This window comes from Coffea arabica, chromosome 4e (assembly GCF_036785885.1).
Source record: "Coffea arabica cultivar ET-39 chromosome 4e, Coffea Arabica ET-39 HiFi, whole genome shotgun sequence".
NCBI lineage: Eukaryota > Viridiplantae > Streptophyta > Magnoliopsida > Gentianales > Rubiaceae > Coffea > Coffea arabica.
The window spans coordinates 10,592,857-10,607,381 of NC_092317.1; the positions used below are offsets into that span (position 1 = coordinate 10,592,857).

General features: G+C 36.2%; 2 protein-coding genes across 3 annotated transcripts; both read left to right on the top strand.

Annotated features, from left to right (window-relative positions):
• Positions 1–1,026: 1,026 nt before the first annotated feature.
• On the top strand, positions 1,027–7,377 carry LOC113742559 (DEAD-box ATP-dependent RNA helicase 20-like). Of its 2 annotated transcripts, XM_027270419.2 has the most exons (10): positions 1,027–1,193; positions 1,379–1,971; positions 2,088–2,267; positions 2,370–2,525; positions 2,620–2,774; positions 4,824–4,916; positions 5,051–5,136; positions 5,216–5,442; positions 6,595–6,828; positions 6,945–7,377. In XM_027270419.2, the coding sequence occupies exons 1-10, from the start codon at positions 1,135–1,137 to the stop codon at positions 7,037–7,039; spliced, it is 1,878 nt and encodes a 625-aa protein (XP_027126220.2). In that variant the 5' UTR covers positions 1,027–1,134; the 3' UTR covers positions 7,040–7,377. The 2 variants fall into 2 exon arrangements, 1 of the variants encoding a protein (XP_027126220.2); XR_003460854.2 differs by lacking the exon at positions 6,945–7,377 and having other exon boundaries at positions 1,028–1,193; positions 5,216–6,452; positions 6,595–6,829.
• Positions 7,378–10,054: 2,677 nt separating this feature from the next.
• LOC113741180 (large ribosomal subunit protein uL15x-like) lies at positions 10,055–10,730 on the top strand. Its single transcript, XM_027268660.2, has one exon. The coding sequence runs from the start codon at positions 10,108–10,110 to the stop codon at positions 10,558–10,560; it is 453 nt and encodes a 150-aa protein (XP_027124461.1). The 5' UTR covers positions 10,055–10,107; the 3' UTR covers positions 10,561–10,730.
• Positions 10,731–14,525: the final 3,795 nt, after the last annotated feature.

The following is a 14,525-nucleotide window of genomic DNA, read 5'->3' on the forward strand; positions in this document are numbered from 1 at the left end:
AGTCAAGAGCCAAAAAGAAGAAAAAGAAAAACATTGAAGTAGGAAAACTATGCGAGATTGCCCCCTTCAAAGTTATGCCTATTCGAAACGTCTAAGTATGGCAAGTAGCATTAAATAATTATTTCGTGCAATTTTATTCATAATTGCACTTGCTTTCACGTTTGATTAGCATAATTACAATTCCAAATAATCAACTTACATGTTGGGAGATGGTTGGATTAGATGGCAACACGAGAGGAATTATCAGTTATTGACGTCTTAGGCACTCTCATAAAAAAAAAAAAAATACTCACGCCATAAAATTCCTAAAAATTGGTCCAAAACTAGCTCTGTTTGGATTAGCTGTTTTTTGGGATATTTTTAAAAAATTTTACTGTAGCAGAGTTTTTAGAGTATATTTTGGGATATTTTTAGAATATATTTTGAAATATTTAAGAGTAGTAGAGTTTTTAGAATATATTTTGGGATATTTTTTAAATATTAAAAAAATTTAGACTATTTTTTAGAGTACTTTTTAAAAAATTTTATAGTATTTAAAAAACTAATGTTTGAAAAACTGAAGGATAGTATCTTGTCATATTTCATTACTTGTCATAAAATTGCTACAAAACTCCTAAGAGCAGCAACTTCTTATAAAATCGATACATTACATTTTTTTACAAGAATTCTTAATAATATACAATTCCAACGATCTCTTGGATTTTGTTACTTGTCATAAAATCACTACATTACATTTTATTTTGTTACTTGTCATAACTAATGTGTTATTACATCAATAAAGTGTAACTTTATGCTCCTTGATGATTTTCCATAGATACTAGGATCAAATATGAAGCTATGAATCCTTATTTATTTCCCATAAATTTCATATGTCCTACCACAAATTGCTGGTGGTATATTACGTGACACTCTTTCACTTCAGGGGAGTAAATCGCAATAATCAGTTAATTACACAACCTTTTCAATTTAAAAAAAGAAAAAGAAAAAAAAAAAGAAAACAGAAGCTATAAATGCAGAGAAGTCAATAACGGAAGATAAATTTTTTTCTTTTACCTCCCATTCCCTCTTTCAAATACCTGCAAATCCAAACCCTAAATCCTGACCCTAACAATTCTCTGTCTCAGCAATTAAATCATGTTTAATCCTTACGATTCCAGATATACTGATGCTGCCTCTTATCGTAACCGTCGCAGGTAGTACTTCAAACCCTCTCCTCTTTTTTTTTTTTTTTGGGTGTTCATTTATGTAGTTCTATTAAGTTTTTTGTTCCTAGTATTAATCCACCTAAAATTTTGTGTGTATGGATTTATTTTTGCTTTATTTCTTGATGTGATGCTTCAGTATTTTAATGGGTTTTTGTTTGTTTTACGAATTTTAGTGATATTATGGGGGCAGCGCCTCCAATTGTTCCACCGCCTATGATGGGTAGTGGTGGTTTAGGCCCGAGTTATGACCGTGGTGGGCCTCCTCCTCCGTATGGTGGGCCTATGGGGGCACCGCCACCTGTGGTGGATGGTGGTAGAGGGGTCGGAGGCAGTGGTGGTGGCTATGGTGGTTTAGGAGATAGAAGGGGTGATTTTAGAGGTAGGGGGTTTGATTCGGGACGTAGTGGAGGTAGGAGTGGTGGCAGTGGAAGGGGTGGTTCCGATGCTGGGAGGGGTGGTGGAATGGGTTTTCGAGGTGGGCATGGGGGAGGAAGGGGTGGTTTTGATGGAGGACGGGGTGGTGGTAGTAGTGGAAGAGGTGGTAGACATGGTAGTAGGCCAAGAGATGACCTAGATAATCTTGCTCTTCCAAAGCAAGAATTTGGGAACTTGGTTCCTTTTGAGAAGAACTTTTATGTTGAGAGTCCTTCAGTGAGGGCAATGACCGAGCAAGAGGTTGCAGTTTATCGTGCCAGACGGGAGATGACTGTTGATGGCCATGATGTTCCAAAGCCAATAAGGATGTTTCATGAGGCAAACTTTCCTGGTATTTTAGTTAAATGATTGTTTCCTGGTACTTTAGTTAAATGATTGTTTGATGAATATAAGATTTCATGTCTGTATAATGTTGAGATTATTGGTTCTTGCTTTTTGCTTTGCTAGATTATTGCCTTGAGGTGATTGCTAGATTAGGTTTTGTTGAGCCAACACCTATTCAGTCTCAAGGTTGGCCCATGGCCTTGAAAGGTAGAGATCTTATAGGCATTGCTGAGACTGGTTCTGGGAAGACTTTGGCTTATATGTTGCCTGCTTTGGTACATGTCAGTGCGCAGCCGCGATTGGGTAAGTGACATTTTCTGGTTTGTTCTGGTAACTCTTTACTTTCTTGGTCATTTCTTTTGCCTTTTTCCCCCCCTTAAAGTCTTGCCATGGGAAAAAATGTAGCACAAGGAGACGGTCCCATTGTGCTAGTACTAGCACCTACAAGAGAATTGGCTGTTCAGATCCAAGAAGAAGCAATGAAATTTGGATCCCGTATAAGAAGTACTTGCATCTATGGTGGTGCCCCAAAAGGACCACAAATCCGTGATCTTAAAAGAGGTAATATTGTGTCTTTATTAATTTGTTAATGTCTGAAGAGTAAACAAATTTTTGATCCAATGTGCACTGATAAATTTATATGTATGTGTTACAGGAGTTGAAATTGTTATTGCCACTCCGGGTAGATTGATAGATATGCTGGAGGCTCAACATACAAATTTGAAAAGAGTAACTTACCTCGTACTAGATGAGGCTGATCGAATGCTTGATATGGGATTTGAGCCTCAAATTAGGAAAATTGTTTCACAGGTTTGGAAGCTGTGGGCTTCTCTTTTTAAAATGTTATATCAATCAGTTGTTTTTAGGTTGATGTGTGCTGCATGGATTTATTTTGACCTTTGTTCTTGTGTATATTTTAAGCAAGATTTTATCAAGTATTTTAGGCCTTCTTCTGATATCACGGTTATGGTATAGTCCAAGGCTTTGCTGTTGGTCTTTTAGTAGGTAGAAAGTTTAATGGTTGTGTGGATTCAAATCGCTAGGTTTGGTTTGTAAAGTTGTATGGAAAGATCCAAGCCACTAAAAATATATTCAGGCTTTAATAATGTCATGGCTTATAATATTTGGATGAAAACCTAAATCTTGCATATGATGACCTGCTACTAATAACATTAATTAAAATTTTGTAATCAACTTTGAAATATTGTAGACTAAGCTTCCTTGAGAAAATTAAGAGCTTAACAGGATATAGGGGTTGCAGTTATGCTGTGATGTTTCTTCGTTGGATATTAGCAATAACTTTGCATGTGGGTTATTTATGCACAAATATTATATTTTGATTTAAAATTTGAATAATGTTCATTGTTTTCAGTTGGTTTCTAGAATTGTTGAAGTTGACTTGTTAAAATTTTGCAGATGTGTAGTGTTAGATAGAATTGCAATTGCAAGTGTAACAGTGTGACTTTTAAAATAAATGCTGATAGGACATTGTTTTCACAATTATGCACATCTTGTAAGGGTGAGCTTGGTGAAAAGCTAATCTAGATAGCTCAATCATTAAAGAGCAGTGCTAGATTTACAGATTTTTACTGCAAGACTTGCCTAAATAATTCATGTGGCAGAGAAAGAAATAGGTCATATTTTACACATGCTATCTATATAGTGCAAAGCACAGGAGGCATTATATCGAATAATTAAGTTTTAACTGTGTGCTTAAGTTGTATTTGTCATTTGTTCAGAAGAGAAAGTCATTATCCATGGGTAAAAAATGGTTCCTGCTGCCATGATGTTGCATGAAATCAGTGCGCGTTAAACAAGACTCTATCAGCTGCTAAGGGTACCAAACTAAACGTGTTTGGAAGTTCTACAATTATTTTTCACAATTCAGTATTAAAGTTTTAGCAGCCTATGTTAGTCAGACTCCGGTATGTGTTGGATTTGGGTATGTGTCTAAGTGTCTAATTCGTCTACTATCTAAAATTAAGATACGAAGACACTTCAAAAGACCCAGACACGGGTACGTGGAGTACAACAAAATATCTAGTAAATATATGAATTATAGTACAGCCAACATACAAGTCATAGTGCAACAAGGATTGGAGAATTCTAAGGTAACCAACAAGTCGTAGCTCAACAAGGATTTCAATAATGAGGATTCTAGTGCAACAAGTCTTCTACATCCATGAATTTTCTCATCCATGTCTCCTCTTCCATTGACATCACATCGCACAAAAGTCAATACATCCACAAATTTTTCAGCTTGTCGGACACATATCCCATACCAGCACCAGTGTCATGTCGTGTCGACATGGGTACTCTGGGGTCAAATGAAGAGTCAAAGTAATAGTTAGCAGCTGCAATTTTACCCCTTTTGTCTTTTTTGATTATATTCATCCTTCAGTTTGGTTGTCCTTGAGCACTTAGTCTAAGTTAAAAATCTCCAATGATTATCTGAATTAATGTTTAATGTGTAATAAGACATGTTATCCTATGTCAGCCCACAACCAATTATTGAGATTTTTTTTATTTACAAGCTAATTCAAAATTTTATTCTATTGATCTGCTGCTGCATGCCCACTATCTTTGCATCTTGACATGTGAGTAGAGAACATGAACCCCCATCCCTTGTTCTTTAAAGAAACTGGTAAGGGGTGCCTTGGTGTGATAGTCTTATCTTTTTTTTCTGAAATTTTATTGCTGATTGCTTGTGATATTTTTTAGTTGTTCAATTTTCTTCTTTGTGATAGCGTCTTTTGTTTTAATTTTATGTTTTAGCATTAATCATTTGATTCTTCTTTCATTTTCTTGTTTTTTGTCGAAATGTAGTTTGCGTATTCAGAGGTGTTTTTTGTCATGCAGATTAGACCAGATAGACAAACTTTGTATTGGAGTGCCACATGGCCAAGGGAGGTAGAAGCTTTAGCAAGGCAGTTTTTGCGCAATCCTTACAAGGTCTTTCTTTTACCGTTCTTACTTTCTGTATATGGTGATCTAGAAACATGATATCTGCAGTGTTCATGGGTGATTTATCTGTTGAAATTTTAGATGTATGGATTCGTGAAGATGCTATTTCTTGCATTTTTCAGGTGATCATTGGTTCTGCAGAACTGAAAGCAAATCAATCTATACGGCAGATCATTGAAATAGTGACAGATGTGGAGAAGTACACTAGGTGCTTTATGGTGACACTAAAAGAGAAATGATGTGTGTTCTTTAATAGATCTGATTGCTTACTAGATTTGTTCTTGCAGGCTGATTAGGCTGCTGAAAGAAGTGATGGACGGAAGTCGTATTCTTATATTTGTGGAGACAAAGAAAGGATGTGATCAAGTGACAAGACAATTGAGAATGGATGGATGGCCAGCCTTATCCATCCATGGTGATAAAAGCCAGGATGAAAGGGACTGGGTCCTGGCTGATTTTAAAAGTGGCAGAAATCCTATAATGATTGCCACTGATGTTGCTGCACGTGGTCTTGGTAGGATCACTGTGTGTTAAAACTTAGGTCTTTTAGGCTCTTAATTTACATGCTAGGTGAGTCTCCGGCTGCTGTCCACTTTCCTGAGAATATAATTTGTGGTTTGGGTGCAAGAGGTGGTGCTACAGGGTTAGGGTTGTTAATTGGAATTCAGTGCTGGACTACCCGATGCATATTTGTTAGCTCCATGTCTTCGTGTGAGCACCACTATAAGCAACTTTGCTATCCTGTTTAAGATTCTTTTGCCAAGATAGACATGGTGGCTTGGTTGGGGTGGGGTATCAGAGGACATTGCCCTCTTTGCTGAAGAGGATGCAAGAATGACATCCATAATCTCTCCTCTGGTATCACCAAAATGTTCCTACTTATGTTACATGGACACTGGGCATTACATTTTCAAAACTTGGTTCAAGATTAGAATAGTTCTCAAATATTTTTTTTAACTTTGGTCACGCGTTATCTTCTCATGGGATCAAGAGTAGATTATTGCTGTAAATATAGTTTGCATGTTTCTATGCACAGGTGATTCTAAGAATGAGTGGTAACCTCGGTAGAAACTCTTCCTTTTTTGAGCTAGTGCTGCCCAAACAGACATGGTGAGTTGGCTACTTAACTGGGGTTATTGTGGTGAGGAGAAAAGGAGAATGTCCTACAATACTCCTAGTAATCTTCTCTTCTAGTAGTGCCAAGTTGTGGCCGTATATCCAGTTAGTTATTGATAAGATGATGTATCACAGTAGGCTTGAGGGCACTCTCTTTCTGGAGGATGTCCCAGTGCAGAACTTCTCCTGAGATCTGGAAACCTTTTAAGTTGCTCTCCTTGCTTTGAGAAAAAATGCTATGGCTCCTTTTATTGTGTCCAAGTAACATGGTCGAATATAAATAGCTGCCCATCCACAGTTATGAAGCTGGTTTTTGTGACAGCCCGGATGACTCATACAAGCTTTTCCATAGATGTCGTATTTGGAAAATGTGGTGGTGAAGCTGCTCCTTATCCCTGCAAGGTTAAGGTGGGCACACTATGCAAGAGATGTGTTGTCTTATATAAGATGGTTTGGATCTTATAATTGCAGGGATAAGGCTGCTATTTCTTGCTTTGCTTTCTACAAGCAACTGATTTGTTTATCTAACATATATCTCCATCCCTTGCAGATGTTAAGGACATAAAATGTGTGGTTAACTATGATTTTCCATCAAGCCTTGAGGATTACGTTCATAGGATTGGCCGAACTGGTCGTGCAGGAGCTACAGGAACTGCTTTCACTTTTTTCACTCATGCAAATGGCAAGTTTGCCAGAGATCTAATCAAGATATTACGGGATGCAGGCCAAATCATTCCTCCTGATTTGTCTGCGATGGCCAGGTCTACTGGTTCTACTATGGGAGGTATAGTGAATGATACTTAAATTGCGTATATGATTTATGTTTCTTGGATAAGAATTAGATAAACCGATCAACTATAAATAGATGCTTTATGGATGTTACTCTGTTTGCATCTTCAGGAAACAACTTTCGCTCCAGAGGACGTGGGGGTTTTGGCAACAGAGGTATCTCTGGATCCAACACAATACCTCTTGGTGCTAGGAAGCCATGGTAGTTTCATTCATTGTGCAACAAGAATGGGGGATGCATCATCTTCAGATGTACAGATCTGTATCAGTTAGAAATATATGTTGCGTGTTGTGTTTTTCTTTCCTTCTGTTAGATTCTTGTTTTCCTACAAAATTTGGCTGATAGTGGAAGACCCTTGCACTCTTTATCCAAAAGCCATAGAAATACAAACAGAGAATACTTCCCCAGTGTAGAAATCTCTTTAGCAGCAACATCTTAGCTGAAATTTCTAGGACACTATTTTTGTACTTGCATGTATGATTTGGCAGCAACATCAGTTATAGAATGGTGTATTATGAGTAATGAATTTTATCCTGATCATCAGTCCATCGTATTCTTATGAGCTTTTATGGGACCAAAAGATGGTTTTGCAGGTGGGAAGATTAACACCTAGGTCTCCAACTCAAATCAGTATGGTTTTGCATAATGTTCATGAAATTCAAATTCAGTACATGTTTTCGAAAGAACAAGGAATAAGAAAAATGTGTTATTAGGGATTTTTTTTTTTTTTTTGTTGGAATGCTGAGGATTTATGTTTCTCTAGAAGAATTACAGCTATTTTCCACCAGTTCAGAGCTCTCTTTCATGCAATCCATTTCCTAGAAAAGAGCACTTGGGATCCTCGGTGACATATTTTGAGTGCCAATCCAATGCCACCTCTAATATTGCGCCAAGTGTTCTGTTATTATTTATACTTTAATTTTTTAATAATTTAAATTAATTTGATTTAACACAAATTTTCTCTACCCTCTAAAACTTTGAACCAAAATTAAACAGCCGGTCTAATTCAAATACCATCACTTTTGAGTTAACCACTCACGATCCGGGAAAAAAGAAAAAGAAAACCTAAGCGATTGAGCCACCAAAGTCTTTCATCGGTGATTGCTTTGAACAAAGCCAAAAAGAGACAAAGTCCCTGGAAGCTTGTGTATCATCTCCACTCAGATGAGGTCCACACTTCAATGACGTTCTCCAGCAGATTCCTCCACCAGCTCCGCCATTCCGCGTGGCATCATCTCCACTGCCAATTGCCTCACCGTCAAAGGCACCAAGGACGTCCTCAATAAGCCCTCCACTGGCAGGGATACCGTGGAACATTTCCAGAGAGTGAGTTGTTTCGGACGTCTAGAACTTCAAGAATTGGAGGGATTGAGCCAAATAAGCGATTAAAACTCAAGTAGAAGGGCAAAGCCAAAATTACATTGGAAAGGGGGAAATTAAGCCCCTTGGAGGAGAACGATGCAAGGTTCTTCAAAACTTCTACCAACATTCCTTGGAGGAGAACGATGAAGCCTATGATTCCCCAGAAGCATTTCTTGTTGTGCATCTCCTGAAAAATTTTCTTCTCTTCAAAAAGCCTGGCATTGACCACTGTGGAAACTTGGCACAGAACATAGGTCGTGAAGATAAGAGTATTCTTCTCATTCACATTAACTTTCAGAATTAATTGGCCTTTAAAATGGATGGCCAGCAATACTGCAATATGATATATCGCCTGTGCACTTATGCTTCTTTGCATAACATCATTCATCAATGGTTCGTCCCGATCCCTCGGTGGCTTGGACATGAGCTCTTCAGAGGGCTGTTTAATTATCAGAGAAATAGCAGCAAAGAATCCCAGAATTAGCTTGACCCACAGAAGTTGAAAAACTGGATATGGTATTTTACCTGTAGAAATGACTGCCATAGCATCAAAATCTGGGGGCTCAATCGCTTAGGTTTTCTTTTTCTTTTTCCCCAGATCGTGAGTTGTTAACTCAAAAGTGATGATATTTGAATTAGACCGGTCGGTTAATTTTGGTTCAAAGTTTTAGAGAGTAGAGAAAATTTGTGTTAAATCAAACCAATTTGAATTATTAAAAAATTAAAGTACAAATAATAACAGGACACTTTGCGTAATATTAGAGGTGGCATTGGATTGGCACTCAAAATATGTCACCGAGGATCCCAAGTGAGAAAAGAGGACCCCTTGGACGGAGAAATGGCTGAGCTCCTAGCTTTCAGCTTGTCCATTTTGTTTCCAACCTTTTAACTCTGTATAAAAATATTACAGTTTTATACTAATTTTATCAAGTACTCTGCGAATTAATCAAGTGTATAGTCATGTTCATCCTAAATCATGTGAAAGTATGTAATGTCTTGATTATATATTTCAAATTATAACCAACTACTATATGACAATGAAAAATATATTTATGTTCCTGAATAGTCCAATTGCAAAGCTGTCCCCAAAAAAATTAAAAAATAAATAGCCATATTGCAAAAAATTTTATATTTTTACCTCACTCTTGAAACTTAAAGGAGTCGATTATCAAGCTATGGAATTATATATACATCCAAATTATACGTATGTATTAGAGGTTGGGGCGATTTCAGGTACAACGGCCTGAACATTACTGTGTAGTGTAAACACATAGCATTATTTTTTTAAAATTTATAATTCACCCTCAATGATAAGGGTAATTTGTCCAATATATTAAAAAACCTTTCCCACAATTAGGAAAGAGCTATTTACATAAATTATTTGTAAAAATTATTCACTTTTTCACACTAACTTCTCACTCCTACTCCACGTATTCTGCTCAACTTATATTATTATCTTTTTATACAATTATCTACATTATAAAATAACTTAACCAATAAAAAATAATTTTCATAAATATGTTTTTTATTAATTGCGCACATGTTAGGGCGTGTCTCAAACACTAATATAATTAATTTCCCTAATTTGCCATAAAGATTTTTTTAAAAAAAATCTATACCTTCGGTCGGACGTAAACTTCAATTGAATGACTCAGACCAACCCGATCACGATTGCAAATTTGCAATGGAGATCCTAAATCGTGCAAAGCAGGGCCAGAAAAAAAAAAAAAAAAAAAAAAAAAAAAAAAAAAAAAAAGGTTACAGTACCCTAAATGTAATTTTCTTCAAGTATAAGGGTAATTTTGTAACACCACACTAAAATCCCCGTCCCACCTTCCAATTCTTCACCTTTAAATATAGCAAAACCCTAACTCTTCCTGCCCTTCCCCCGCCGCCGTCCACCTGCCAACAATGACGACTCGATTCAAGAAGACCAGGAAGAGCAGGGGCCACGTGAGCGCCGGCCACGGCCGTATCGGGAAACACCGCAAACACCCAGGAGGACGAGGAAACGCCGGAGGAATGCACCACCATCGAATCCTCTTCGACAAATACCACCCTGGATACTTCGGCAAGGTCGGAATGAGGTATTTTCACAAGCTCCGTAATAAATTCCATTGTCCGATCGTCAACATCGATAAGCTCTGGTCACTTGTCCCATCCGACCTGAAAGAAAAAGCGGTCTCCGAGGGTAAATCAGGAAATGCGCCTCTGATTGACGTCACCCAGTTTGGGTATTTTAAGGTTTTGGGTAAAGGAGTCTTGCCGGAGAATCAACCTGTGGTAGTTAAGGCTAAGCTTGTTTCTAAGACTGCTGAGAAGAAAATTAAGGAGGCCGGTGGTGCTGTATTGCTTACTGCTTAGATTGATTTAAATCTCGATTTAGTTTAAGTTTTGGATACTAATTTTGGGTTTAGATAAATGTTGGAATACTTTGAGGATTCGAATTTTGTTCTGTTGAATTGCTTATCTGGATACTGTTACTATTATGGTCTAAATTTGGTTAATCCCACATTTTGCACTTTTTACATTAATTTTGTTGGGAAATGTTAATTTATCATACAATTTTATGTTGGAAATGTTAGAAGGAATGTCTAGATACTGTACAGCATTTTTATTATATCTTTTAGGCATAGGATCGTCTGGGATGGAAATTATGTTTCTTGGGATGATTATAGTGTGCAATAGTCTTCTTGTAATGGGATTTCATGAAGTTTTGTATTTTCTTTGAGATTTTTTCTTTTCAAGTAAAGGGGAGAGGTGGGACGGAGATAGAGGCTGTGAGAATCGAAACCACAAGGTAGGATGAAGAACCAAGATCTCTATTGTCTATGCAATTTTTGATTCTCAAGTTTCATTGGGTTGTTTTGAGGGCTCCGTTAAGATTGCCTGTAAAGAGTTGTCTATGAAGAATCAGAGCAGGTCTGGATTTTAGGAGGTCCTATTTTTCTGATAATAGAAATTGTAGAGGGATTGCTCGCAACCAAATTTTATCTGATTTAGATTTTTGTTGGTGATGAATGTTTTCTTGTGGATTTAAACTAGCTCGGGGGTGTGCTTGATTCTCTGGTTGTATGTTGAAGCGGGAGTGTAGGGTTGTCACTGGTTGCGTGCTTTGTGTTTTGGAATCGTTTTGTGCTGCATCTTTTCTGGTTTGATTACAATTTACAAAGGTCATATATCCAACTTTCTGATTCTTGAATATGATACTTTTACAATTACCAATTGTTGGATCATAGTTGATCTTTCAACTTTCAAAATATTTATCTTGATGGGGTGATATTTATACTGATAAGCAATTATTTTCTGGTCTGATTAACGTGCCAGAGAAAGGTCTTTTAGTCCATTTGTGGAAGACTTTGGGCTTTTGAGTGTCTTGACAGAATTCCCCCTTTTTTCTTTTCGTTTGTCTTTTTGGGCTTTTTGAAAACACAATTTTCAATCCATTCATAAATGATTACAACAACTAAAGTATTGGCTACTTAAGTATTAATAGTATATTTGTACCTACTAAAGTATCAAAAATATAAAGTTTAGGCCATTTCATTTAATTTCACCGTTAATTTGTCATATCTAACTATTAATAGTATATCTCGTGAATCGTGTAAATCCTTAGATTTGACAAAATTGATGGTAAAATCAGATGAAATAATGCAAAATTTGTACTTTGATAATTCAGTAAGTAAAAACATACTATTAATAGTTGAATGGTCAAACTTTGACTATTCAAAAGGTTTAGTTAATTTGTCATATCTAACTATTAATAGTATATCTCGTGAATCGTGTAAATCCTTAGATTTGACAAAATTGATGGTAAAATCAGATGAAATAATGCAAAATTTGTACTTTGATAATTCAGTAAGTAAAAATATACTATTAATAGTTGAATGGTCAAACTTTGACTATTCAAAAGGTTTAGTGGTTATTCGAGTAATTTGCTCCTTAATCCATTAATAACCTTGGAGAAAACTGCAGGATATGATTCAACACTGGCCTTACATTCGGAGAAGAAGGGTGTAAGCAGGCTGGGAGGGCTGCAGCATCGTCCGAAAATGCATTTGCTGTCTTGACTGAAATTAGAACCCAGCGTAAAATAAACTCATATAACTCCTCACATAGGGATTTTTAAAATTTCAGTAGTTTTCTCAAACGCTTCAAAATGAGTGACCTCACTGAAATTTGAACCTAAACTCGCATAAATTTTTCGTTGCTTGTTACAATTTCACTAGTTTCCTCAAAACGCTTCAAAGTGACGGGACTGGTAGGATATCTAGTCAAATCCGGATTGACTTTTGAAGTTGTGTATACTACTAATACAACAATCCTGAGTAATACTTTTTCCTTTGAGCTGCGGATTTGTCAATTTCAACGTCTTGAGTCTATCCGGATTGGCTAGATTTCCTTCTATCAAGGCCCATTTCTTTGGCAACAGATACACTGAACACAAAGCCAATCATACAAGCAAGTAGATCATAATTCATAACCATTTCGTTCCAAGACAAAGATTCTTTGGACGATCCATTGAATCCTCCCACCTCTCATGTGGTAGGCTTCTCTTTCCTTAGCCAACCTCTTCGATTGATGCGGAGCAAGTTGGGACAAGAAAGCAACTCATTTACTCTTTTTTGGATTAATCTTCCACGCACAATGACGGCGTACATACTGTAAGTATTTGATGAATGATAATTATATAAATTTTGAATTTAAAATTTAATTTTTACACATATATTATGAATCTAGTGATAATAATTTGCAACTTCAAAATACTCTGATTACATGTTAAACACCATTTACTTAGAGTCATGTTCTTTACGAGTCTCCTGCTTATGTTGAAAGGCTGAAGCAAAAACTATGGCAATGAGAGCCACCAAAACGTAAAGGGCAAAAGAAAATGTTCAAAAAACAAGATTTGGACATAAATAAGAACAAATGACAAAAAAAAAAAAAGTCAGGTTCAAGCGTCTACAAGAGTGCAACTATGCAAGTTATGTTTCCCAAATATAAACCTCTCTCTCTCTCTCCTGTTGGTAAAAAATCCTCTTGTAATTTCTATTTTTCCACCTTATGAGGTACCACTTGATTTGTCATTTTCTCTACCCAACTCTTCTTTCGACTATCTAATTTCCATTTTGATTGGCCTATTTTTCAAAAACAAGCTTTTCAAATACAATGTTACATTAATACACAAGCAAAAACAATTCAAAAAACATCTTATCCATAGAATATATCAAATATTTCAAATTTCATATACACTGTCCGTTGGGATTGGCCATTTTTTCAAATATAATGTTACAGTAATATACAAATAAATATAACTCAAAAAACATTTCATTCATACAATATATCAAATATTTTAAAAAATATTTATAGTAAAAGTTTTTCATGTACACTGCTACAGTAAAATTTTTCAAAAACACCCCAAAAAATAGCTAATCCAAACAGTAAAATATTTCAAAAACACCCCTAAAAACAGCTAATCCAACATTTCCATTATTTACCAAACAAAGAACTTATTCTAGAAAAGATTTTTCGGTTATCTAACATATTGTTTAGTTTATTAACCAAACAAAGAATTGATTACTACACCTTTCTAGGAAAGAATAAATTAGCTAGCCATCTTATCACTTTCGGTTATTAGTGTTGCTACAAAGTGGTAGTGACTTTAGTAATCCATCTTATTGTATTGCCATCCATTGTTCCATGCAATTGGTTCAAATAAAGTTGCTCTAAGAGCAAAACCATGAGCCAAAATTAAAGTATTCATAAAAATGTTCTTACACTATTATGCAAGGCATAAATGGTGGTAGGTAGGGGACGGTGAAGTAAGCCAGAAAATTCTAAAAGAGCAAGCATCATTGTCAAAGTGGGATGTCCATACAATTCCACCTCATTAGCTTAAAGTGGACCTTTCATGCACATTGACATTGAAAGGTGGGTAAAAAATGGCTTGGCATAAAGATACAAGAGAAATAAAATATGTAACAAGATTGGATAAAGCTAATTGAGCTACGTTCCACAAAGTACATTTTGGCTTCTAACTAACAACCACATCCCCATATGTGACGAGTCATGATTAATGATGATGTCCTTTGAAGATTGAAAAATACATGGCTTTTAAGTCTTCTTGAATATCTAGGGTTGATAACCATGGAAATTTCATTGTGGGAGTAGTGATAAGAAAATGGACGTATATGTTATTTCCTTTCTTGTCGTCTCTCTGCAAGACTTTCGTGCTGACCAATACTTCAGGAATTGACAGTTCCAAAACCAATGTAGAGAGAATTTTCACCTTGCGGGAAAGCTGCTTTGTATGCAACAGCGAACATATT

Bases quoted from the DNA above. Each gene is read 5' to 3' on its own strand.
- LOC113742559 (XM_027270419.2), top strand. From the start codon at position 1,135: ATGTTTAATCCTTACGATTCCAGATATACTGATGCTGCCTCTTATCGT. The intron at 1,972-2,087 runs GTATTTTAGTTA...TTGCTTTGCTAG, and splicing joins TCATGAGGCAAACTTTCCTG to ATTATTGCCTTGAGGTGATT. The intron at 4,917-5,050 runs GTCTTTCTTTTA...TGCATTTTTCAG, and splicing joins TTTTGCGCAATCCTTACAAG to GTGATCATTGGTTCTGCAGA.
- LOC113741180 (XM_027268660.2), top strand. From the start codon at position 10,108: ATGACGACTCGATTCAAGAAGACCAGGAAGAGCAGGGGCCACGTGAGC.